General features: G+C 36.8%; 1 protein-coding gene across 1 annotated transcript; it reads right to left on the reverse strand.

Annotated features, from left to right (window-relative positions):
- Window positions 1–784: 784 nt before the first annotated feature.
- LOC108085337 (uncharacterized) lies at window positions 785–27,782 on the reverse strand. Its single transcript, XM_041775880.2, has 13 exons — window positions 27,283–27,782; window positions 20,241–20,918; window positions 19,844–19,945; window positions 19,507–19,620; window positions 18,054–18,250; window positions 17,803–17,920; window positions 17,209–17,349; window positions 16,541–16,672; window positions 15,763–15,906; window positions 12,137–12,434; window positions 11,702–11,900; window positions 9,753–9,919; window positions 785–1,106 (listed from the first exon to the last, which is right to left on the reverse strand). The coding sequence occupies exons 2-13, from the start codon at window positions 20,679–20,681 to the stop codon at window positions 1,036–1,038; spliced, it is 2,124 nt and encodes a 707-aa protein (XP_041631814.1). The 5' UTR covers window positions 20,682–20,918; window positions 27,283–27,782; the 3' UTR covers window positions 785–1,035.

Here is a 27,782-nt window from a genome sequence, read left to right on the forward strand (position 1 = left end):
TCTCAGTACCAGTCCGTGTCATTTAGGTAAGCTAGGATGGCAGTTACTGACTAGTTTCTCAGTTTTCACGCGCCCTGAAAATAGTAGTAGGGGATAAAATGCTAAAGACTAAGGTCCTTTGGTCTGTAATTTTTTTTAATTTCCTTAACCTTTTTCTCTATAATAATTATAGTTTGTATGTATGTGAGTATTCACTTTCGTCGTGGTTTATAAAATTATTAATAAATGTTTTTATATAAACTAAGAATTCATAGATTTTGTCCATTAAACATACATTTTTGTACAGCTGAAAAATTGTTATGTTTGATGTTTCATTTTGAAAGTAATAATTCTGCCAAATAAAGTTCGTCATATGAAAATATTGAAAATAAGAAAGAAACCTACGTACGTTGCAGTCTGCAGCTTATCAATATTAAAAAAATAAAAGTATCTTTTGATCGTTTGATGCTAATCCGGAATATATATAGTTAAAATAATTGGAGACATACCTTTGCAAGGATACTCAAACTTACATATCCTGATGCTACTATTAAATTAGATAAGATACGTTGACCCGTAACAATTTCTTATTTACTTTAGCAGCAGTTCACATGCTCCATTGTTTACCAAAGTCCAAAATTATCCAATCATTTTCACGTTCGACCACCTTTGCACAGATGTTATTGATCAACTTCTGCTGGGCACGTGCCCCTGTCTGATGGTTGGCCTTCGAAAGTATATCGAACTTGAAACTGCTGTATTTACCTTTTATTTTTCTTCTTTTATTTTCAATTTAAAAGTCACATTTTAAAGCAATGTATGCCAAACATGATCATATTTATTCAATTAGTTTCCATATACACAAGTATTACTTTAGTTTAATAGTTTATACAGCTAATTTGTTTTTTGTTAGCTACTTATCCTTTGCTATTTAATGTCTCCGTGTGCAATACCTACTTTAGTATGTATTTACAAATTTGTTTGTAGTTAACATTAAATGCATCCTTAGTTGGTATATTATTCAGTTTAGCCTACATATATTCTATGGTAAATAGCCTAGTTTAAATCGTACATAAGCTTCTCAGCATTGTTAGGTTCCTCGCAGTCGAATGAAGCCATCATTAGTTCTGGAACGGGAAAACAAACAACTTAAGTTTCATGAAATAATCAACATGTTTTGGACAAAAAAAATAGAAAACACAATCAGAGTAACAAACGGACTCAAAATCAAGAAAAAAAAAAAAAATAACAAAACTATTATTTAAGTTGCTCTGTCCACTTGATTGAAAATGACACTCAAGCGTAGACAGGACTCAAGGACTTGACCCAAAACACACATTCACTCAAACCCGCACACACACACACACACACACACACACACACACAATTCAAATGGTCCGAAAAAATCTCAGTGATGCGTGCTAAAATGTTTGATTTTTACGCTTTCGAAGGATGTCTTGTCTTTCGCGAAAGTTTCACTTAAAATAATGAAAATACTTTTGAAATATTTTAAATTCAAGGCGGCCTTTATATATGAATTGATTAATAAGTTAGGGAAATTTAAGGTATATGGTATGGGGGGAAAAATATCTTCGGAATTAATTCTAAATGTCTTATGATATTGATAATTATTTACTTATAAATGAGGTTGTCTGAATTTATTTGTACATAGTTGTGTGGCGTTAAATATTTATAAATATATGCTCTGAATCCTTACAGAAATCTGTACAAAGGGTATTTTTAATGTCGACTTTAAGGCTTCCCCATATTTTTTTTGTCGTCCAGTCCGGCACGTGCTCGATGGCAGGCCTTGAGGGTTCTTCGCCTGTTTTTTTTGGTTACTTATTTTTAGCACGCACTCGGAGTGACGAACCAAACTTTGCGCATTCACTTAAAATTTATGAAGCCAGAATGTAAGAATATTTAAAATTCATGATCACGAATGTGAAAAACAATTTCCGGGAAAATGTTCTATTATCACTCTAATTTATGCAAGTTTTTTAAAAAGAAGTGAAAACTTTTAGTATATCAGAGGTAAATAAAATGTTATAATAATTAGTAAATAATTTTATTTCCTTCATAATTTGGTTAATCATAATTCCTAGACCACATCTCATTTACACATTTATTTATCCTTTCCAATTTGAAATGCATATTCTTGAGTACCTTTCCAAGGGCCGGTCTCAAAATCAGTTTAAACTGGAACAGCTTGAACTGGAACTCATTTTGGCCTGGGTTAACTTCTGGTCAAGAGCTGACAAGTGCGGCGTGTTCAATTTTGCTCTATTTTCATGTTTTTTTTTTGTTTTTGTGGGGCAGTCCACTTGCATTTTAATAGAAGGAAATTTAATAAAGTTGTAAGAAAAAAGGCGCATTTTTCTACACATGCTTGTGGAGGAATCTCCTCTCTTCCAGTGTCGTTGGTGTAGAAGGAGGAGGAGGCGATGGTGTCCAATTCACACCATGGTCTCATTAAAATTTTACAATGTTTGGTGAGCAGCCTCGTTTGGTCAGCGCTTTCGGCCAACAGATGTGCGCTTGACTTGCCGCAAAATGTGGCATGCCCGGCATCCTCTATCTTAGTCCTCGAAAAAGGCACCCCGCACAGTAGTAGTCCTCTTAACAGTTTTCTGTGTGTGTTTATAGGATTTGTGTTCACATACTCCGTATGCTTGAGCAGAAAAATAAAAAATTACAAAACATCCGCACGGAACACGGAATGAAAATTTTCCAAGTGGAGGAGCGAGAGCCAGCGCCATCGCCCTCGCATGAAGAAATGTTGCCGTTGGTTATGGAAACATGGCGAAAACCATGGCTCCCTCTCTCTGCTAGGTATCAACTTTTTTCTCATTTCTTTTTTTTTTGTCCCAGGACTAAGGACTGAGTCCTTTCTTTCCTCGCTCTTGTTTAGTTTTAATGGAGTCGTATGTGTGTGTGTGTGTGTGTGTGAGTGTGTGGCGTGTAAATATTTTCCCCTGGCAGGGCCAACTGAAGATTTGTGAGGCGACTCGGTTTGGTTCGGCTGGGTTTTTGGTTGGGTTAGGTCGGGTTTCTCTTCAGCATGGCGTAAACATGGTATATATCAGCCCACCCATGGTGTCTAACGAGCGGTTAACAGGCCGTATTCAGTGGGAAAACGGAAAATCGAAAACTATGAGGGCTTATCTTGGAAACAAGTGAGAAAACTAACCTCAAGCTGATTGCAATTCTGATTTTTGGTTAGACATTTGATGGGTCTTTAATTAAAAATGAAATTGGCCAACTTTTAGTACAGCTCTCAGCTAAAAAACTACCCAGTTTAAGGAGTTAAATCCATAAAAATATGTCTTACATCTATTAAATTAATCATTTTTACATTAACATTTTATTCCCTCCATAAACCGAATGCTATTTTATTATGATAAATTTCCCTTACAGAGCAGTTAAATGTCTTTACATCATGCACTTGAATAGGAATAATAAATGCACGGCCTTTAGTGCCATGAGAAATGTTTTCTTCTTGGCGTCCAAGATATATTTCCTGGCTCAGTGAGGCATCAATTACTTGCCTCCAGCTTCAGAGACCAAACAATAGCCGACAGCTGTAACTACTGTAAAATTGTTTTGACTCCAACCGAAGGACCGACAGACCGGACACACGGGACAGGTGATAGATAACAAGGACAGTCTATGGTCATTTTTCTACGCCCTAGACCCCAGAGAATGTCTGCTGTTCGAGTGATGCACGAAAGAAGATGAAATCTACCCACAACTGAATGCCAATAACGTGCTGCTGTCAGTCGGCTTAGGATGTGAATTTCCCGGTTGGAAAACTGAGCATGGTGGGGGTGGGGTGGGGTGGGGTGGGACAGTTACTAACTGCAGTTTTTCCCCCTTATCTATATGTATTTATCTGGAATGTCGGCCTGTCAAGCTCCCAGCTGACAGTGACTAAAACGATATAAATCTGAACAATTTTTACTGCTCAATGGCAGTGATTTTAAGCTATAGCTGATTTGTTTTCTGTGAGAGTTATTTTTAGGAAAAAATAGAATACAAATGAATAGTGTGTATTTTGAATATTAAATTATATTGCTTTTAAAATCCTTAGTTATTTCTTAAATATCCTAAAAGGCCTTGTTTATGTAACACTCTCAAGAACATATTTAATGAAATTAATATCTTATAAGTACTTATAAGTACTAAAGACATTAAATCTTCACCTACTTATATCTATTAACTACCAGTTCCCAATTCCCTTCAGAAAATACCAACTGGCTTAAGTACAGATAATTCGACATGGCCTGCAATTTATAATTTAATTTCTCAGACAAACAAAGGGTCCACAATAGCTTCCAGCAACGATTGCCAATCCGGCTGATGGGATTTAGTGAATGACTTTGCCCTGCCATCGAACCAAGGATAATTATGTTTTAGCAAAGGATTCCCATTGCATTCCCTTACTGAATAGTTCATGTATCTGGTTTTGTCTCCAATCGTTGGCCCAGGCCTAATTACCATATCTAAAGCCTAATGAGCACAATTGAAACGGCATAACCAGGGACACCATGGCAAATATATATAAATTAGTTAAATTCAAATTCCTGTGCAAGGACTCTAGTGGTGTTTGCCTAGTATTTGGAATGCTTGTGGGAAATTCCTCCGAACTTGCTGGCCTATTTCTGTGGCATTTCGACTGTTTTCCCATGAAGTTGGCTTTGCTGATGGCAATTAACAATTAATTTAACACGAATGGAAATTCTGAGGTCTTGACTTTTGACACTCGCCGTGTGGGATTATTATTTATCCGGGTGAAAGGGAGGAGAGGAGAAGGGGGCCTGAAAATCCATTTTATGGTTGAAAATATATTTATATAGATATTCGAATTCCCCGGCTGGCAAATATTATTCTTGGCAATTTTCTTCGCACATCTAAATGCAATTTCTGTACGTTGTACTTTGGCATTTGTGAGATGCCTTTTCTCAGTCCCATTTTCATATTTTCCAGGCAGACGTGCCGCATCAAATAGGCATATCTTGGATGACAATTTGCGGGGCAGGATGACAGGGAGCTGCAGTCAAAGGACCTGCCAGACATTCAAGAGGATGGGGGCTCCTTTTTTGGTGCAACGCTTGTCCCTTGCTTCCCCTCCCTTTGTGTTATCCCTCCCTTTTTCGTTTCGTTTTCTCCTTTTACCAGTCATATCACATACTGGCAGAAGGAGAGAATCTCGAGTGGGTCCCTGACATAACAATGCTCATGTCTCCATGGCCCACAGAGAGTGAGTGTGTGTGGTTAGATTTGCAAAGCAAAATAAATAAAAATAAATATGGGACTAGAGAAACTCTAGCGGGAGAAAACAATTAAATGCCTTTGTGATCCTTTGATGCGATTCTTAAAGAATGCTTTGACATCGTCACTGCTAAATTGTTTGTTTAAATTTCCATTGTTTGCCGTTTTAGAATATCTTTGTTTTCAAATTTTAAATTTAAATTAAATGAAAATAATATATTTAAACAATAAGAAATTAGCTTAAACCTATTAAGCAATGCTTGTATTACATTTCTTCCTCTTTGAAAGCTTTTAAATATTTAATTATGACTTTATACATCCTAAACGGATTTTCCAACCCGAGCAAACAATGCATTCCACTGGCATTTCAGGCAACTTAAATCCGCAATCCTTGTTCCCTCGAGGTCTTAACAGAGTAAACCAGCCGGCAGACAATTACCTCCACATTAAGGGGTTTGTTATTAAAAAATTCCAGGCGTGTTCAACATATTTACCAGCAGAAGCGAGTGGAAAACAGAAGGGATGGGAACAGTGTATATAGTTCACCGCTCTGGACAATAAGGGTCAGGATGTTGCTATTCGTCCTTTTTTTATGTCAGGTAAAACTTTCAAGAATGCGGCTCTAAAGATTAAGGGCAGAAAAAAAAAGAAAAACCGAGCAAATAAGAACTTGTTTAGTGGCAAGAAGGAAATGGAAACACGAAAGGCTTAAATCAACTCAAATACTATACAAGTGGTCCACCAGGATCAAGGGATAATAAAGAAAGGATAAGAAAACGGAAACAAGGGGCGATTATAAAGCCAAGAAGAGGTGGAGACTCGGCAAGTTGATTAAAGTCATGTAATTTGGCGGAGAGTTTATTAAAGTTCTTTTCCCAGTTTAGTTTTGATTTAATAAGACTTTTCTTTTATAGCTTACACTTATTTTAAAGATTTTTAGATAGTGAATAATTTTCTTTTGATTAGATTATGTCACAGGGTGTGGGAGTGTGTGTGTGCAGAAAACTTGATAAATAACTGTCCTCTGACCTCAGTCTCCCTTTTCCCAATGTTCATTTCATTAACAGGAACTTTTAAATGACAGAATGAAAGCATTTTCTCAATGAAAAACGCATTCAGCTTACCAAAGTGTGTGGGAATAACTAGAAAAAAGTATAGAAAGAATAGAAAGCCAAACATATATTTATACAGTTTTCGAAAGTGCATCAAACTTGGAAATAACTTTTAGTCTCCCATTTTTTTTTTCTTCTCCCTGGGGAACTTCGTTTGCATTTACGTTGCTGACGTCGGCTTAAAGTTTGGCTCAACTTTTCGACTTGGTGGACAGTTTTTTCGTTTGAGTTTTTGGAAAGGAAACTGATTTAGAAGATGTTCGCTTGACTTAGCTAAACAACTGAAAAAGAATGGGAAACCCACTGCAACTTCAGGACAAAAAAAAGCATGATGGCATTTCTTGGGCAGGACAGCCTGGAAAACAAGTTTGACATCGATGCGGCGGCATCAAAAACAAATATAACCACAATAACAAGTCCGACTTTCAGCTCGGTTTGAGTTTCCTAATGCTGTAAACAGACCGAATGCAAATGGATTTTAATGCCAAGACTTGGTGTTTATGCAAGCCAAGTTTAAGCAGAAATGGCTTTTGGGTTGGTAATTAAAATATTCCAACTAAATAGAATATGCAAAAGTTGTGAGATGTGAAACTTGTGTTAGTGGAGAAGATCAATAACGGGTTACAGCATTTAATATTAGGGATTTTCCCAAAAATTTTAAACTTTTAATATAATTATGTAATAATGTTCCCAAACATCTTTCACCTCAAAAAGTTTACTCTCTCTACGTGTTAACCTTTGCTTTGTGTTTTTTCCACCAAATCTCATTTACCTTCCCCCTATTATGCATGACATGAAGCGTTCTCCGATAAAGTTTTCCTCCTGGAGGCTCAGGCTGTTGAATTTCCAAACACATAAAAATCTTCTCCACCATAAGTTTCCATTCTTGTTTCTGTGAGGGGTTTATTTTCGCTCAACTTCCGCTTCTGTCAAGATGCGTTTTGCCGCAACACCCAAAGACAACTTCCCTTCTGCGCTTTTGTTGGTATTTGTGTTGTTGTTTTCGCCAGTGGCAAAAGCCTTCAAAAGTTGCTTTACGTTGCCTCGGTTTATAATGAGTTCGTGGTTCCTACCATGCGCGTGTGTGTGTTTTGGGTTTGAGTTTGTGTTGGGGTCTGTGCTGGCAAAAAATAAATATCTATAGGGTTTTTTAAATTTAAGAAATAAGGAATATATAACAATAAGTACAAAATTTGCTTTCTCCGGAAATTTAAGATTTAAATATATTTGCACACAAAAATAAAGAGGAAGTTAGTTCGCGTTCTTCTCTAATTTAAAGGTTTTAAAAATGTTGTACTATTTGGTTTTCTTCTTTCAAAAAACTGCCCACAATCTTCAAAAATGCATTAAAAATCTAATAAATTTCGTTACTACACTTAAAAATAAAAAAGCTAACTTGACAACACCATTTGTCGCCTTTCATTTCTGCACTTTCTTGTTGCTGTTTGATGTCTTTGCTCGCTTTCATGCAACATGGTCTGCCTCCTTCCGCCAGAATAGTTTATTTTTTTTCAAGTTTTTTTTTTTGTCATGTGCACATTCCGTGAAAAATATATCAACTTGCCGGGCATTGCTGACAGATCCAAGAAGGATTTACAAAAAAAAAAGGGAGAAAAACCCGGAGAACGCTCGAGAAAAACTTTTTACACTCTCTGACAACACGTGGTGCACCTTGTTGCGATTGTTGTTGGCACTGCAAGTGCAGCTTGCCAGGTTGTTTTGTATCCTTTTTGGCAGAAACTGTTTTATATCTTTGTTGTGCTGTCTGAGGCTTGGGGATATGGGAAGTTTCTCAGTTTATATTTACTGAGCTAGCCAAAGCCTTTCTCATCTTCAAGGCGATGGATGTGCGGATTAATTGAGGTTTTTGTTGTCGGTTTCTACCATTTTTCTTGGGGTATTTAATCAAAAATTCAAGAGCCAGCTGGTTTTCAACTAATTTTATATACAATTTATATTTTTTAAAGCAGAGTAGTCATCTTTAGTTTATTTTTGTAATGTATTTCTTATTTTTCCTTTGAGTCTTTCTATTTATATGCCATTTTTTACAGCTTTTTACCTTGCAATTTAAAGACACACAATCAAATATGCAAAATAGTCAACTTACTAAAAAGTTGAAAAAGTTTGTGGCCGAAATATATTTTTTTTATAGGTAAAACATCTCTCCCAGCTATTTTTCATGATTTTATATATTTTTCAGTTTTCCACCATTTAATTCAGCATAAATAACGTACAATGTTCTCCACTAAATCCCCATACAAAGCTGCCTCCACCCATAGTTTGTCATCATCAGTAATAAAAACAAAGGCTGCTTAAAAGCAACAGCCCGGAAAAGACTGGGGGGGTTACTATAGTTACTACAGGGAAATATAGAAAGGGGATAGTCTCTTGGTTTTATTCAAGTTCATGAACTTATTGTGGCCATAAGGTGTCTGCTTATGGTTTTATTGTGGTAATTAACTCAATTAAATTAGTGTAAATCTGCTTAAGGGTTCAAGTAAAAGCCTGCTAAATTTGGACATAAACCCCTAAACAAACATCACCAAATATTACAATCAGACTTTGGATAATCCCAACATTGGTTGAAAGTAAATACCAACAAAATGCAAACACACCATTTTAGCAAATGTGGTTTGGGTCTCTGGTTTCGGGTTCATATTTCCCTTGTTTGCCTTTTTAATTGTCGTTTCACTGAAACGACTCTCACATTGTGTGCTGTGCCAGTGCAGCCGCGAATGCATTTAATTTTTCCCGCAGGCATTAAAACAATTTAACTAACTTGCCACCAAAAGGGAACTTGAATATACATACATATATATAGGAATATAGTACTTCCGTCTAAATTTCTCCTCAGTCCACTTAAAGTCGCAGCCATGCTGCAGTTCAAGTTTACACAAAGCAAAGAAAAACAAATGGATGGAAGAAAATGTGGATAAACTTTGAGGAAGTTGAAGTCGAAAGATACTCTGAAAACTAAGCGGAACAGCCAAGGTAGCTGATGAATATTTTTTTTTATTATTTGGGTAATACAGAAGAGTTGATTAAGTTAGATTGCTTAAACATATTTATCAATTGGAAACTTAAATTAAAAACTACTTTAAAAAATATTTAAAAACTATTGCATATGTCCTTGTAGTTTAAAAAATACAAAAACAAATTTCCCCTCAATTCCAACTCTTTAAACCTTACAAAGCTTCCCTTTACGATACCCATACCTTATATTTCAGGGCATCAAAACCCTACAAGGCCCTGCAATGCCAGTGAAAAATGTGCAAAAAGGCGATAAAATACGTGAAGTGGGAGGGTGTTGAACAACAAATACACGCACACTCACACACAGACACACTTTGGCCACAGTAAAGTTTTGGACTTTTGGCGAATATTACTTACCCGCCTCGCCAAGTTTCGTCGTTTGCTGCATGTGCCAGCAGAAGTGCTCGTACTCGCCGCTAGATGGCGCCTGGGCCGCCTTCATCGCCTGCATGTGCTTGGTGAAGGCCCCAACAATGGCCGCCATCCGATCGAAGGCCGCCATATTGATGTGGCCATTTGCTAAGCTGCAAAAAGTGCAAAATAGAGAGAGAAAGAGAGAGAGAGGGAGAATCGAGAGAAAAGGAAGGAAAATAAGTTCGACTGGCAAAACGGGATGGTAAATAGCGAGAAAAGTATGTTTGGCCATGGTTTGTATTTGCAATGCAAAAATGGAAATGGTTGTGTTTGAAAATAAAAAATCATCAGCAAAAGAGGCTTAAAGGAGAGATTGTATACATGAAAATAAAAATATGAAATTCAATTTAAGTAAATGATATTTTCGTATAGAGTTAATAACTTAGGGAAACAATTTTTAAGGAAACTAAAAATACATTTTGGTATTGAAATTGAAAATAAAAAGTAAAAGTTGTTGTCCCTCGTAATAATATATTATTTAGTCAGTTAAAAAAAGTAAAATATCATCCTTGTTTCTTTGCTTCTATTCATTATTTAATGTATTTTTATTTAAATAACCTTTTTCTTACGTAAAAATAATTAAAGAAATTATTTATTTATTTTTCATAATCTTTATTGTCATCTCGTTTTCTTCAGTGTAAAGGGGTGCAAAGGCGTCACTGAATTTAATCCTGCAGCGGCTCTTTTAATTAGCGCATTGAAAAGTCGATTTACGCTTCTGCGCTTCATTTCATTGCAAAACTCGATGCGACATTGAAAACTGCTAAACGAGAATGGTAGGTTTATTTCATTTTTATTTGTTTCCTTCTGCCAATTCTGCGTTCTGATTATATTTGAGAATAAATTACCCCGTCTGCATGTACAGTATGAATATATATACGCATTTTTCCCCTTTGGACTGCTGCGTTTGTGTCTAATGAGGTCAATTGAGACCACCAGTGGTCGGTGGTGCATACTTTATTGTTTGTTTCAGCACGATATCGCTTGGCCCAAAGGGAGCTATGCATATGTTGGGACTCTAGACCAACAAGAACAACAAAGGGTTTTAACGAGGCCGTTTAGGGACCTGAATTAGGCTTTATATGTTTTACGGTTCTAAATAATGCATTTTATGGAAAATTAGCTGAAGGGGGGAATAATCAGAGTGAATAATTAACAGAAACATGCAACGGTGGAAAAATGAAATTTAAAATGTTTACATTAAATATTAGCATTGTTTTTCTGTATGTTGTATTATTTATATATATTTATTTACATAAAAAGAATTTTATATAATTTGAGCTGAGCGTATTTTTTGGAAAATTTAAAGAAATAAATATAGTTATTATCATCAAGTATTATAGATAATATTAATTATTATTAAGCCCTTTAAGCTAACCGTTTAAGCTGCGATATCTCATTTAAATAAATGTTTTTGTTCAATTTCATCATCGTTGAGAGTCAATTTAAATACTTTAGAAACAGAAAACAAATTTATTTCCGCTGATTTTACTCTTCAACGCGTTCTGTTTCAATTGGTTTTATAAAAAAAAAAAAAATAAAAATAAATAATATAAATGGTAAAGAGAGGAAAAGCTATTTATGGTCTTTTTTTTATGAATTTCCGTTAAAATGATTTCCAGTCTTGCCGTTTGGCCCATAGTCATTTATTTTGCCACTCTGCGGTTAATTAAATTTAAAGCGTAAATAAATATAAATGAGAGTACAAATATACACGTTCGGGAGATAAATGAAACGAGTGCTGAAGTGCAAAACCCAATTGTTTGTCGGATGCGAATGAGCAATATATTAATCATACGACCCCTTGGCCAGGCGGATTTATTGTGCGCCGGATTTGGTTCGCCGGCGTTGTGATGATGCCACATCAATCAGTCCGGCCAAATTGAACTTACCGCTGCAAACAGTTCTCACGTTCGCCCAATGCCAGTTTAACAATATCCGCAAACACTGGAATAACAACCCAATCATTTGGCTTTCCCGTCGCAGCTAATGGTGTGGTTGCTGTTGGGACTGATGTAGCTGTTGCTTCTGCAGCCTCCACAATGTTGCTGCCAGCCGCAGGCACTGAAGCTGTTTCTATTGTTGCAACTGCTGCAGAGAGGAAAATATATAGGTATTGAAATTAGTTATGATAAAGTAACATTAACAAAGGTTTAATATACACAAAAAATATAATAAAAGGGCTTCTGTGTAAATAATAAGTTCTAAACTAAAGTTCAGTTAACTAAAATCATAATATTAAAGTAAACAATCTTTAAAGATATATATAATATTTAAGTAGAGGTTCTGATAATATATTTCAGTGTCGGAAATATGTACATTCGTACCGGAAGTGCCTGTTGTGCCAGCCACCTCCACTCGCCCACTTGTCGATGGCCTCTCATCCGAGCCGGCGGGGACTGCAATGGCCATTGATGATGTGGCAGCTGCTCCTCCTCCTCCTCCTCCTCCTCCTCCCTTGGACTTCTCCTTGGCCACTTGCTTATCAGTCTTGAGATGATGCCCGTCCTGCTGCTGCTGCTGCTCATTTAGGACGATGGCCTGCTTCTGCCATAAATGTCCATGGCCCTCGGCATGGCGCTGCATGCAGTCCAATTGTTGACACGTCACTTGCAATTTGCTCCACTGTAATCAAATCGAAATCCATAAATGAGCATCATTCGTAGTAGTAATCTTGATGCTGTGTGTCCCTCCCACACCCATGATTTCATTTCTATCATGTGCTTGGGTTCCTTTTTCCGTTTTTTGTTTCTCTTTCGTTTTTTTTTTCGTTTTTTCGGTTGTAAAAGTTTATGGTTTTGTTTGTTCTGTCCGTCTGTGTGAGTTTTATGCTTGTAATTTGCGCCGAAAAGCTTTAGATCGAATTTTATGGGCGACATTTGGCCTTTGTCTGATAACATATTAATTAGGATTTCTAAGGGGCATCAGGGAAATGCTTTTTGGGGGATTTTACAAGCATTAAACTGAGTGTGGAATCGCATTGAAAAAGGGGAGAACATCTTAAGGGATCTTGGCAATTTATTATTTCAGGGTTTTGCATTGAAAAACATTCTTTTTGTTGCTGAAAAGAGGATACCAAGAGTTGGCGATGGTGGCTCGTTAAGGAAACAAATGCATAATAATATCTTTGTATACCTATTTTTCTGGCGGATAATTTAAAGCTGTTTGAGTTTCAGAGTTTTTTGTGAACCACGCACACTCAGTCATATTTATTGCCATCATTTCCATGCGCACTCATAAACATTTCACCAGTAACTATAGAAATATATACATATTTTTTGCATCTATATATCTCCCCTTGCTGATGCATACAATGCATTGTGACACGCCCACTTTTGCCCACACAACTATGCATAGTTCTGTAAATTTATGCAATTCCTTTTCATTTTTATTCGGATTCCTTTTTCATTTCTCGCTGCATACTTTTCAGCGCCCATTGTCCACCGAAATGTACAAAGCATTGCAGAATTTATAGCAAGAGTAAGAATTAAAAATCAGCACAGGAAAGTTGAATAACACATTAAACTTGCTTTTTAAAACACTTGCCATCAACACAAATTATGATTTAATAAGATTTCTACGGCTTTTGTATAAACTTTAATCCCAATTCGAATCGGCTTTTATTAAAAGCTTTTTTCTTACATTTATACTGATTAATGCAGCATAATTTTTTTGTGTTTAAAATCAGAATTTTCCGGGCAAACGGAAAAACTTTCACGAAATTTTCCACTCTATGATGAATAAAACATAAGCCAAAGGCATTTAAAGCATTAAAGGGTAACATTAAGTAACTTTTAACTTGATTTTTTCATTATGAATGGCAAAACAGAATGCCAAGTCTAGTGTTAAACGGAGGCGGCAGTAAAGGAAAGCCGAAAATGCGAAATCCATTAACTAATTAAAAAGTTTTTTAATGAAAACTAGCTTCATTTGCTGCTGAATGCATGGCAACACGCTGCGGTCTATTGAGAGGGACTGAAAGGGCCAAAGGTGCGGGCGATGTGCCAAATAACTGAGTAAATATATAAACTTGATGGAATTGGGCCAACTGCAGCGAAAATGTGGTTGCTTGGGCGTGGTCATCTCCCCTATTTTTCGCTGCAAGTTGGAAGCCTTTGTGTAAACAAAAAAGTCTGTGGAAAAACTTTCGTTGTTATGATAACGTGGCACAAAAATAACAGCACAGAATGATTATTAAAAACTTGCACTTTAATGGTGAAAATCTAAGGGTGGAATATTCTATTCCATTCCATCATTAATATATATATCTATTCAATTATGTTCAAAACAAATAGCATTTGCCAGAGCTCTGCCATTAGTGGGTTCAATATTTAACTGGCAACCGACAGACCAAACTCGAACATGGCCCTAAATCTTTTAAGCTCCTTTACGCCGAAATGCATTAGGCTGCATAAATATCTGCTGACACGTACAAATATCCTAGGCATTGGGTCCGGCCTTGTGGCGAAAAGATTTTTCTCGAGTTCACACACAAATGAAGAGCCAGGCAAAAAGGATAAACGCAGCGGGGAACAAGAGAGATAGACACAGTTTCCTTGAGCCAGAAGCTCTTTTAGACAAGATGATGGGAGAGAAATTGCTTTCTTTGGGGTATTTAAAACTACTGAATAGGTTTGTTGATTATAATTATATATATATTAAATATAAAAATAAAAATTAGGATATAAACAAGTTTTAATTAAATATACAAGAGTTTGGTATTGGAAATTTACGAAATATAATATAAAAATACTTATAAATTGGCATTGGGCCAGAATGATATTATTTTTTAATATTAGTTTAACACATTTAATTTATTTAATTTTAATAAAACTTCTTGTTTTGGTTTTAAATATTTAAATTAGAGTATTTTCCACTTCGTCTTTAGTTGTACAATTTTATTTTCTAACTGAGCATGAATGAAAATGGCCTCAAGGCGCTGCTTTCTAACTTTTTACAGCGTGCAATTACAGTGCACATATACGCTTGCACTCCCACACACACACACTCGCAGGCACACACTCCTTACTGGCAAAAGGAGCAATTTTATTATCCTTGCCCGTTTCGTTGTATTCTTTGAGCAAATGATTATACTGGTACTTTTGCTTACGATAACTATAGCTAAGCTCAAGTTTCAGATCTCTCCCAGTTTATGGAAATTCTCTTTGAAATGTTTGCTTTTCTATATAGGAGGTTGTCATTGGAATTGATATCTGTCTGCGAAATTATATTCCATTTGGTTTAGTGGCCTTTCCTGGCTGGAGACCTCCGTTGTGTTGTTCAACTCCAATTAAAGTTTCGCAACGCTATTTGCTGGAGGGAAATTATGAACAAAAACCCATTTGGCTGCCTTGCCACGTAATTTGCCTATAAAGTTGTTGTCTATTTAATTTGCAGCATTTATTTCCCAAAATTTATGGAGTAGCACGTTCCTATGTCTGTCATTATTTTCAAAGTCTTAAGTTGAAATTGCGCGTAATTAAGTTTTACTTTCGATTTTTAGTATAGAAACAAAGGTTCTGATTTTCGCAGGATTTACGTGTTAAAATGTTTGACTTAGTTTCTACTTTAAGGAATATTTTAATTTAATTTACAAATATATTAGTAATTTCTTTTATTAAAGTAAGGTAAATACTTTGGCTTTGTTCAAGTGAATTTTCCTAATTTTAACTAAACCCAAAGCGGTAGGTTCATTTCCTTTAAACAAACCCCGGTGGCTGTTTAATTACAACCAACAAACTATTTTCCGCAGTAATAAATTTGTCAATGAATTAGTTTGTTTTTGTTGAGATAAATTAAACCAAAATAAATTAGATATTCTTTCGCCTGATTTATAATGGCATATATCATCCATGTGTTTGGGGCTGTAATTAATTACAGCTTTATGCAAATTTAATTGCCATTATTTGGGATAGTTTTTGGATAGTTGTCAGTGAACTCGGGAAGAACTCACCGTAACTTTTAGCCTCGCTATCGCCGGGGATTCCAGAGACTCCAAAATGGCCGTGGCACTATTGTAATTCCCCACAAGCAGGCAATACTGGGCCACGCCGCTCCAGAGCTCCACAGTTCGGCTGCGTCCCTCGATGCCACCGCTCTGGATATGCAGGAGAATAAAACAATGATGTTACAGGCAGTGGGGAAAATGAAAGATTTATTTGATTACGGAAGTTAGTTAGACGTAGGAGTAGGGGAAGGAGGAGTATGGACTGGCACTTGGACCTGGGCTGGACCCACGTGACTTGGCCAAAGTTTTAACGAGTCGCTTACACGGCCAACTGGCAAACTGTCAATGAGACAGTTACGAACGGCATAAATTATATGCCATCTTGAGAGCGTGCCTGCCTGGCCCTACCATACAGTTGTGACCGGAAAAATAGGATTGCTATATAACATAAGAAATTATACAATTTTTTATGAGAGAATTCATAACAATAACTTCAATGACAAAGGAATTACTTTATTTTCATATGATTTCCGGTTCCGGAAAGGCTCTATCAAATGATCTATTTTGCTACCCGCTGCTGTTGAGCCAGGATATCGCTGGACGTGCTCTCCCTGCATATTCAACATGCATGGGAATTTTAATTCAATCCACTGGGTCTAAGGACTCGTGCGCTCCGTTTAACTTGGAAGCCGGACTCACTTGGAATGGAGTGCAGCGGGGCTGAGTGCACCAGAGTGGAGAATGCCTGCTGACCCCCAAAATGGTTATGAGCTCGTCCACTCACCTGCAGTATCTCATTGCAGACAAACAGACGGAGACGTGCCGACCAATCCAGATACGTTTCCAGGTTGCATGTCTTCTTTGGATCCTGGGCGCCTGGCGGTCCGCCCGACGTGGAGGGTTGGTCCCATTTTTTCTGCATTCAAAAAAGAAAAGGAGAAGAGAAGAGGAAATGGCAGAGAGATGTTGTTGAAATGAGACGCTTCACGGGGTAGAAGAAGGGGGTATTGTTAATGAAGCTGCTTGTCGTCATTTTAATTGCATGTCCTTGTAGGCGCCTGCAAATGTGCGTGTGTGTGTTTGTGTGTGTGTGCGATTGTTTGGGCCTGAGAGTGCTCTTCGTGTAATTTATGCAAAACTGCAGATTGTTCTTATGGCGAATGTTGACTTATGCAGAGGGAAACATTTGCAATTTAGCGACCATTTAACTTGAAGAATATAATTTCATTTAGTTGGTTAAGTCTGGGATTTTCTTCGTGGGGTGTTCATTTGAGCAGCAGGATCTGGTGGGGATCTAAATTAATTAAATGTGCCTACAATTTGCTTACAGTTTTTGAATTTATATAATAATTACTCTATTCTAACAAGTTTAAAGCGTAAATATGTTTAGTTTATAAAATCGCAGCTAGCTTAATAAGGGGATTTTTAAAATATTTTTTTCTCAGTGCTCACCTGTTTATCGAGCAGAATCATGCTGCTGCACTGAAGGAACTCCTCGCCGCCGACGTGCTTGGCCAGTTTCTTTTCCAGCCGACAAACGATTTGTGCGTATTGCGTGGCCGTTGGACAGTTGAGTGGAGTCTCTACTACAGACTACACAGAAAATCCCCAAAAAGGCAGTGGAAATGGTAAATGGGAAAATTGAGGAAAACAAGACAATAGATGGAGAAGGACATTAGGCAGTTTTCATCCATCTGAGTCAGTGTTGACAGCTTAATTTTTTTAAAATTTTCAAAGCCAAAAACTCCAATCATCTTAAAAATATTACTCGATACATTTTTACTTAAAAATAAAATACATATATTTACAAACAAATATGATCCTGAATATTTATTTTTGGTTTTTTAAATATTTACAACAAAATAAAAGCAACAATTTTATACAACAACATCGTATTTTTAAATAAAATAAAATTTAATTTAACTTCTATTAAATCTGTTTTAAACGTAACTATATTTTTTGTATCAATTTCAAGACCTCTGCCGAGTACCTCTTGAAAAACCCAAGTTGACAACACTGATCCAGGTGCTCCGGCGCTCCACTCACCTTGTCGTTGGTCTGGCAGGCTCGTAGGTCCGCCTCATGTCTCTCTAAATCAGTCAAACGTTTTAGTAAGGCACTCAGTGTTTGGGAGACAACGGCTTCCAAATGCGAATTGGAACATCTGGCGACGAGAGTAGAAGAGTTTTGAAGAGTTCAAGAGTTGATTGGGTGCAATTTGCGTTAAGCCGTAAGGGCAATGTAGGCGGTGTATAGGCAATTTTCTAGGTAAATTCCTTGGCATTTTCTCTCCTCACCTGGCAACGATATGTTTGACATGGCTCATCATCCGCTCATCCCGATAGTCGTAGGGGAACTTCATTGTCCACTCGGCCAGCAGGGCGACCAAGGATTCCAAGCAACCGCCATCAGGTACCGAATGCAATAGTTTGCCCAGCAGCTCGTGGGGCCGCAGGAATAAGCGTGACGATAATAAAAATGAGAATACAAATTCCTGAAATCGTGAAATAAGCAAATATAAGACTGGATTAGTGGGAAACTCGAATGCTATTCCACCAGCATAATAAAATGCTGTTGTCATGGCAGGCAAATGACACTCTAAACACTGAAAAAATTAAGCTCCATGAAGATATTAAACTATATTCTTTCAGTATTTATTAGAGACAAATGAAACATTTACACATACAATGAAATATTCCTGAAGAAACAGCTTAATAATTTTTATATTACTATGATTTCCTAATACTGTAAGCAGAGTCTTTTCCTCTTCAATTTAAAAACCTTATAGTAATCGTTTATTTATTTGCAATGTATTTTCCTCAGTGCATAGCTCTCCAAGCTAGAAGAGGCCAGCAATTAGCTTAGTTTTGTTGTTGTTTGTGTTGGGCTTTCCCAGCTTTCCCTCTGGCCGAGGGCATCGCACATCAGCTCTATCAAATTAGCGCTAATCTCTGGATTTGTTTGCAACGAATTAATTATTTTTGCACTTGCTGCCTGTGGCCTCCCCGAATGCTCGCCTCTCACACACCAGATTGTCCTTGTTTCCTGGCCTTTGGTCCCACTTGTTTTGTTTTGTCCCTTGGGCTTGGGTCCTCTTTGGGTTCTGGCCTGGCCAAAGGACAGACTCTGGGACGGCTGCCTTTTGGTTTGTGGTTTTTGGCTCGTGCCAGCAACCTCAAGTTGGCAAGCGTTCAAGTCTTTAAGTGTCCTGCCACTAAGTAAGAACTGATTTGTATTCCATTTGGTATATGCAATAGGGGATTCGCATATAAATGCTATTAAAGGGTGGCCAAAAAAGTGATTTGGCAATTTGACTTAAAGGGGAAATAAAGACACTAAGAAGTTTAGTCTTTAAAGTGTTTGTGTTTGATGTTTAATTCTATGAATATTTATTTAATCTAACAGCAAACACAGTTTAAATTCTGGATAATCCTGAATATTTATGAATGTCTATTTTATTTTTCTGTTCTCAAATACCACCTCAATTATTATTGCTTTATTTATAAATTGAAAAATGGCAAACCGAAATGAATTTAACATTCATTTTATTACCTTGGCTAAATGTAAAACTAAATGGGAAAGCTAATTTCAAATGCAAAAATATGTCCATGTTTTATTTATTTTCATTTGGACACAAATTTCATTCAACGTTAAATATTCTCTGAAAAATGTTGTAAATATTTCGAGACAAGATTTTGCAGTTTTTTTTAGTTATTTGTTGAATGCTGTTTTCCTAAAACCCAAACTTACCTTATCTAAATCGATGACATTCTTGGGCAAAAGAGCTTCGACGAGGGATTCCAATGGCCCAGAAACTGCTCTACCATTTATGTACATAATGCCACCGGAGCCCAAAACCGAACTCTGTAAAAACAGATAACGCAAACCATATGCAAACAAAGTCGAATAATGGTTTAATTTTTATACAATTTTTGTAGCGCTTGTAGAGCAAACACCAAAGTGGAAACTAAAATGAAACCAATTTACATGGCTAAATAGAATGTTGGCTGGAAACATTGCCAATAGAAAATAATTATTAAATAGGCACACAGGGCAAACAGTGGCACTTAATTACCAAAGTGCTTACCTCAAAATTAATATCACATTGGCTGCGCTTATGCGGATTTTTGGGCACATCGTATTGGACGACATCGTCGTTGGTCGCTCCATTCGATTTTGTGGTGCCAAGCTGCAAAACAAAGCCAAAATTATTGTAATATTGAGAGTTGTTTTATAATCAGGCTTCTTGCTGTTTGGATTTTACAACTGGCAGGGTGGAGAGTAGCACAAAGCGAAACAATTTCGCGGTTTTAGAAACACCTTACTTGCTTTATTTTTAAATATATTTAAAGGTTATAGTACTAACTAGTAGATATATCTGTAGTTTATCCCGAAGCTGGTTTATTTTATATTTCCTTTATTTATTTTAGTCTTTGTATTGTTTCTAATTTTTATTTTTATCCATAATTATATGTGCCACTCACCTCGATTTGCTGAAACCCCATTTCCAAGTCGTAAGCACTCAGCTGCTCGGCGCTATGCCGCCGCCGGTAGCGTACCCCTCCCAGAAGAGCTGTCTCCGCTGTGAGATTTCCCGGATCCAGCGAGAATATGCCACCGGATACCACTTCACCCGCTGTCGCTGTCTCTGTCGCGTGAGCTGCTCCCGTTTCACCCATTTCCAAGCAGCAGTCATCCGCAGATTCGCTGTCGGAGCTACTGCCGCTGCTGAGATGACACCGCCGTCGATGATGTCGCCTATGGTTCTGGCTCTGTTGGTGGTTATGATGGTGGTGGTGGTGGTGCCCTCCATGGCGGCATTTATCCCGATCGCGTTGACCGCGCGACTTTTGCAGCACGGTCTGCTTGCAGCGCGTTCCGCAGGCGATGGCTGATATCTTGCTGGCATAAAAGTACATCGCCATGTGTCACGTTCGTTTCGCCGCTCGTGACGCGGTCATGTGTGTGGGGTGTAAGTGGGTAGGTGGGTGGGTATGTGTGTGTGTGTTTGCTGGGTGGGATTTTTTGGGGGTCAACTTCCACCTCCTTGGTTCCGCTGTCTGTTTAATGCATGATCACGCAACGGGCAGGTGGCAAGTTGGCCTTCCCCATGGCCAGGCACGTCCAATCAAATGTCAATTAACTTGGGGATTAGATGTTACCTGCAGGTAGAGAAAGTTGCAAAGATATTGCTATTACTAGTTAGTATATATATTTCTTAAAAATATTTAAAGCAGAGTATTTGTCAGATGTATTTTTGTAGGTATATATAGTACTTTTACACATTAGAAAAGGTTAAAAACTAAATTTTAACAAGCTTTAAAGACTCTAAAACCTCTTTAAATATTGCAAATACATTTCAATGTAATACTTTTTTAATTTAGAAATATTTATTTTATATAATTATTTTATTCATCCCAATTTCATATGATTTTTTGCTTGTGTACAACTAGCAATGACCACCGGACTCCCATGTCCTGAAAGCCGGATCAGTTTCAAATTCATTTCGTTTTCCACCCCGCCTTTTCCAATTTCTACACTTTATGCAGTCGGCTTATGGGCTTTTCCAAAGCAGAAAGAAAGAGAGAAAGCAAATCAAAAATCAAATCTGTGAAAAACTGCGACGTTTTATGGCTCACTTGGCTCACGCGGCGTCAACAAGTCAACGTTGCGGTCAATCGCAGCCCATTACTCATACGCCGCGTGGTCCGGGCAGGCGGATGGGGTGCTTAAATCACAGCGTGTCTGCCATTCCGCGTGTGCGTGAGTTAGGTTATGGTTAGGGTTATTATCCCTTTGGGACCACTTGCGACTCATCAGCCCATAGACATGTGCGTATCATCAATATGGGCGTAACCAGGAAGAGGGAGGCGTTGCCCATCACTCGGGTCGATAGGAGTCATTAAATCACTGCAGATGCGTTAAGGGCCAGGGAACAAAGAATCGCTACAACTGATGTATGGATGGATTGGTTCAAGGTTAGCAATAAATACAACTTCCTGTGGAGGGATTGGAAAAGGGAATTGCCTGTTTAAATATAGTTGAACTGAGGGTTAATGGTAATCCGATATTGTTTTGTGCTTTTAATGCAAGTATTTTCTTTATTTATATGATCTTTATAAGATTTTAGATGTTAGAAGCTATGAAAAATATAAAAATATGTTAATAAATATTAAATTTACACATATATGTACATGTAACCTCCTGAGAGAATTACAATACACGAATATCAACCTGGAAAACTCCTTTTCGCATTACACAACACGTTCGCGATTGTTTCGAAAGCGGAAAATTCGAAGAAGGCTATAAGGAAACGGCGGCAGTTGGCCTTAATGGAGATTAACCACGCACAAAAGATAACGATGCCTCGGCAGCAGAGAACATATATGGATGAAATCAACAATTCATATTTTATATATGCAGACACAGGAATCCGAAAGGAGCTTTTGGGTGAAAGCTAAAAGGAATGACATAACACACGAAGTGTTGCCTTATACCTGACCAAATCAATATGGAAATGAGCAGGAATATATGATTTCCATTAAGTAAATGCTTTGCCTTTTGTCTACCGGAAAATCAACAGTTACTTTTGGAGCTTACATAGATAGAGAGAAAAATAATCGCAACCCCAAAGTTGGCCACAAATAAAACCCTTTACTCTGCCTGTTCAGTGCTCCTTTTTTTATACAAAACAAAACAATATAACCCAAAACATTGCGTCACTTCCAAATTGCCAATTAAGGCTACCATATATATGTAGAAAAAAGACACTGCCTTTTGCACTTTCGTTCATAACACAAGCCATGCATAATAAATTATTTTTGCGTGCAATCTGCATTTATATTTTGACAACAAAAAGGGATTACGGGCTTAGTGTTTCAAATAAAATAAATAGCATATCTGTTGAGAGTTTATATATTCGACTGCCATTCAGTATTGAATCGGTCAGTTTAGCAGCTTAGCACTAGCGATTCGACGGGAAAGGGGATCATGGGATAATTCCATAAAGAAATAAGTTTTAGTAGCCACTTAAGTGAGATAATATAACATAGTTTTCGAAGCAAACAGATGTTGCAGTTGCTCGTTACACACTGTTCTTATTGTGAATGTAAAAACGAATATTTTCTGATATCTGCATAATCCAGTCAACAGTTGTAAAATAGGAATTGTAGGGGAAATGTGCCAAAAGAAAAGGCCCCAAGAGAAGGAGGAACTGGTCAGATAACAGCGGATAAGGATGTGTAGCCGGCAAATATATTTACATCTATTTTGGAGCAGCAGAATACATATTACCATGCTCAAGTGAGCGTAACAAAGGCGGGGCACACACAAAACTTATGATATATGAGTGTGTGGGGCCCAAACTTGTGCACACTTAACTACAAGTTATGCCGGCCACGCCCACCATGTCCGATAGACAAAAAATAAAAGAGAGTGGAATGGAATAAATCTTTTTACCATTTTTGCTTATTTTTTTTTTTGCTGGTTGCTTCGGACAGAAGCTTATTATAATTCCAATCATGTCGCCAGACTGCAGGCCCAGATCTATGCAGAAGGTTGCCAAATGAAATATTTTCAATTTTAATATTGACAACCCCCAGATTCGTTCGATTTCGTTCTCGCTTTGTTGGCAAAGTATCCCGGCAACAACAGATTGGCGGGGGAATAACGCAAAAAATATCAATATGGCTGACGCATTTTATTTCGTTTCAATGCCCATTACCGATGCCCTTGTCTACACTTTTCCGCTCAAGAGCACAGAAATAAAGCGAAGGATGTGCGCAAGAAAAAAAAAAAATCAATCAATTATATTGGGCACGATAAAGTTATTCCAAGAAGTCCCTGTATTGATTGTAAATATCTCGATGCTCTTGCTCCTCCGGAATGAATATTAAGTCAAGTAGAATTTTTATGGAATTTTTCTTCATGCTTTTCTCTTTTAGTTCCCCAGTGAAAACTGCCATATATCTTGTAACAAAGGGTAATTTTCCAACCATAATTTCCTCTCGATGACACTGTGGCATGACCACAGAAATTCTTGATTGCTCCTGCTGTTCGTGTTTGTCCTTTGGCTCTCGATCCTTGTTGGTTTAATAATTAATAATGTCATTAGGAGAGAATGCAGCCGTTGATGGAAGCAATTTGCCTGCTGCTTGTGGTTTAAGTGCATTTCAAGGAATTTTAATAGATATTTAGTTTTAGTCAAGAAGGAATTTTACGCTGACCAAGAGCTAAACATTATCGCCAATAATTTGGAATATTTGCAATTTGATTGCAAAGACTTGAATGCTAAACTCGAGAATGCTTTGCATACATTTACGCCAATCTCAACTTTGGCTACACTCCAAATAAGTGTCGGTTTTGGCCTGGCTCCTGCTCCTGGTCCTTGTCTTCTTCCAACCCCAAGGAGCAGCTGCTGCAAGTGTCCTCGAATCTATTAGCATAAAACTGATAAAAATAAACTGATGTCGTTGTCGTTGTCGCCGTTGTCAACAAGCGGTGGCAACAAGCTCGCTGGGCAAACAAACAACTACAATCAGCTAACAACAAGCCGGCAACAAATTTCGGTTAAGCATGTTCAGCTAGGAGAAGAACCGCAAGAGTCCTGTGAAATCGAGTTTTTTTTTTAGAAATTTCCTGCTTTTAGGAATTTTTATAGAAATATTTGGAGTAAATAACTTGAAGTTTGACGTGGTTAAAATATACTTTTTAGGGGGGTTCTGTATGTTATATATACTAAGTCTACTTTAAATGTAACTACAAACATAAATATTATTATTAAAAATTTATATATTTTTTAAAATTTATTTCTTAATATATTTCTGCTATTTTTATTATATATTAAGCATACTTTAGCATTGCTTATACAATCGTTAAATGTTTCATTTAATTTTCGTACTCTAAATTAATTATATAATATTTCTCTTTCTATTTCCATTAACATTTGATTTGCAGTTTGTTTACTTTCACTTTGTTCGCTTTGTTTTATGCAGTTTGCTTTCTATTTATGTTTTTCATGGGATTTAAAATCAATTATGTTGTAGTCTTTGTATCTTGTTATTTATTGGCAAATGCTTTTTACTTTGGTTAGAGAAAAAAGGTCATTGATTTTCCATATTTAGCACTTTGTTGCAATGCGCGAGAAGCGGATTTTTCCACAGTTAATGCAGCTTTTATCTATTTAAGCAAAATATTTGATTTGCACTGAAGGTTTTTATAACATTCAATGTGTAACGAGTGTTTTTAATAGGATTATTGAATCATACGATTAAAAACATTTACTCACATTTGATTATTTGATTATTTAGCACTTGACGAATGGAACGAGATTATTTGTATACTAAATTAATTAAATTTTTGCCCAGCAAACCAACTAACTTTACTTTTTCCACGAAACATATAAATAAATGCAATTTGCAGTTGATCAATTAAAACATGATGTATATTTTATTCACCCACTTAATTTATTCCATGCTTTGAGTTCGCGGTATTTTTTCCCACAGAACCACTTTGGTCTTAGCGTCAAAGTGTTTAAATTAAATAGAACTTTTCTACCATTTTCTTGGCGCTTAGCAATCATTATTTACATTAGATTTAATTAGCATTTTTCACGCTTTTGTCTGCGGACTTAAAGCGCGGAAACGTGCGCTAATAAAAGTCTTTTCAAATTACATTGACATTGTCTTTGGGCTTGTTAACTTGGCGCCATTTGTAAGGTTTTAACGAAGGCAAAGTTAAAAAAGCACTCCCCACATTTTTCAGCTTGAGTGTCAACTTTTCTGCCTGGCCGACGATTTTCACTAGGAACAGCTTAAAAAGTAAGAAAAAAAATCTAACGAAAAAAATGAAATAAAAAAGCGACACGAAAACTGTCAACGACATGGCTCTGTGTGTCATAAAAGTGGCGCAAAAGAGAGAGAGAAACCGAAATTAAATTACTTTGACTTTCGATGTTGGACCATAAAAAATGCATTTGGGTCAGCCCTAAATTGTGAGAGATGCCAGATCCCCTCGTTGCCTCGTTGCCATTAAAGGCAAGCCCAAAATTAATGCAATACCGGCGACAAGGAAGCCTATTTAATGACTTTTGAATTGTTTTATCAGACAATTTATTACAATCACCGCATCGACCAGGCAACCGCAATAAACCTAAGCCATGCAAATTTTTCTTCCATTTTTTTTTTCATCATTTTTTTGATTTTATCTGTTCTTCACATTTTTATGGCAGCTGTAAAGTCAAGAGGAACGAAAAATAAAGAAAATCGGCTCAAAGTCTGAAAGTATTTGGGCATCATCATCAATCTTTTTCGGCAAAATGTGCAAAATGTTGCCAACTGCACTGCCAAGACAATTGACAAATTGACGATGGGGTTTTCCCGCTGGCTTTTCTTCAGTGATGTGTTTATGCAAATGCAGCTGGGAAGGGTTTGCTTCGATAGGTGACATTTGCTGGGGTTAAAAAAACGCAGGGATTTAAGTCCTAATGACATGGAAAGGGTGAGATTTATCGGATGGGGACTAGAAAAAAATATCTGTCATAGTTAAAGGTTGGAGATAAATAATATTTAAATTGATACAAAATATTGTATTTTATTTAAATATTTTTAAACGAACATCTTTACTTAATATATTGGTTTTTCTCTGGTAAATAGTTACAAAAATATTTATAATTTTTAAAACTTTTTTGGGTAAAGCTTCTAAAAATGTATATATTTAATTAAAAGCAAATTCCTTGGAATTTTTCTAAGAACCTACTAAACTATTGAGTTTAAAATTCACTCTAAAGTATGTGAATTGCGATGATATTATCATCAAACAATTTTATAGCAGGTTAATATATTTTAAAACTTGATCAGAATCTGCTTAACTATTATTCTTATTTTGTTTATACATTTTTTTTACCATTAATGGTAGACTTTACATTTTGATTTAATATTTTTCACCGATAAAAACGATATAATTACATTCACAGAATATTTTTAAGACCTGCGTATGCGTGGCTTGTAGATCGAAACTTAATTACAGGATGTATCCGCTTCAGATGTGTTTCATCAATTAATGATTCTCCGCAGCACAACTGCAGTTGCAGTTGCCCAGACTTAACTCCCCAAACGAATTTACGCACACAGTTCCGTCCCGATGCATTAATCGAAAATGCATTATTGTTTAACAGGCATAAGTAAATGGCAGCCGATGTCCGAGATGCACGGAAATGAGCGCGTTTAAGCCAACTGCAATGGCCAATGCGCAATGGGTTAATAAAGTCCGGAAACCGAGCCGAAAACAGTAAACAAACTATACATACATATATCGGAGGCAATGCCCCATGCCCGACATTATCGTCATTACCGGGGGGTAACGGTTACGGGAACGCATAAATTATACATGATTTTTCGTAGGACAGTGCTGCGTTTGCCAATTTTCGTATATTTTTATATCGCTTGAATTTTAAGCGAACCCTTACGAGTGTGTGAGTGAGTGTGCTTTTCGCTGAAATTACAAGTTAATCGAACGTTGCATACTTACTGGAGCAGCAGCCAGTCGCCTGGAACCATATGCGATATTACTTATTTACGCCCACCGCCCGACGAATGGCAATTTAAATTCATATTTATTGATTTTTTGTTAAGAAATCGTGGGGCGCTGACAGCTGTGTTCGATATATTTTTCAATAAATACAAATAGCCTTGAATGGGTTGCGTGAGGCATTGGGTGTGGTATTTCCAAGCAGTCTTCTTTATTTCTTAGCGTGACACACTTTCCATTTCGAAAATGAAGGGAACTTATTATAGGACTCCGATAGCTTTTGATTAATTTCTTTAATTGATCTTCAGCTTGCACTTTGTATATAAAATATACACTTTTTTGTGTGGTAACTAATTATTTTAAATATTTTTTAATATTTGCTGATCTTTGATTTAATTGTGGTTTATTTTAAGAACCGCATAGCACAGTATTTTTGAATTTTAAACTTGCTCACTGAACCGAACTTTAGGTATGCCACATCCGCTCCCTGAACCGCACAC

The sequence above is a fragment of the Drosophila kikkawai genome, chromosome 2L (assembly GCF_030179895.1).
Source record: "Drosophila kikkawai strain 14028-0561.14 chromosome 2L, DkikHiC1v2, whole genome shotgun sequence".
Lineage (NCBI taxonomy): Eukaryota > Metazoa > Arthropoda > Insecta > Diptera > Drosophilidae > Drosophila > Drosophila kikkawai.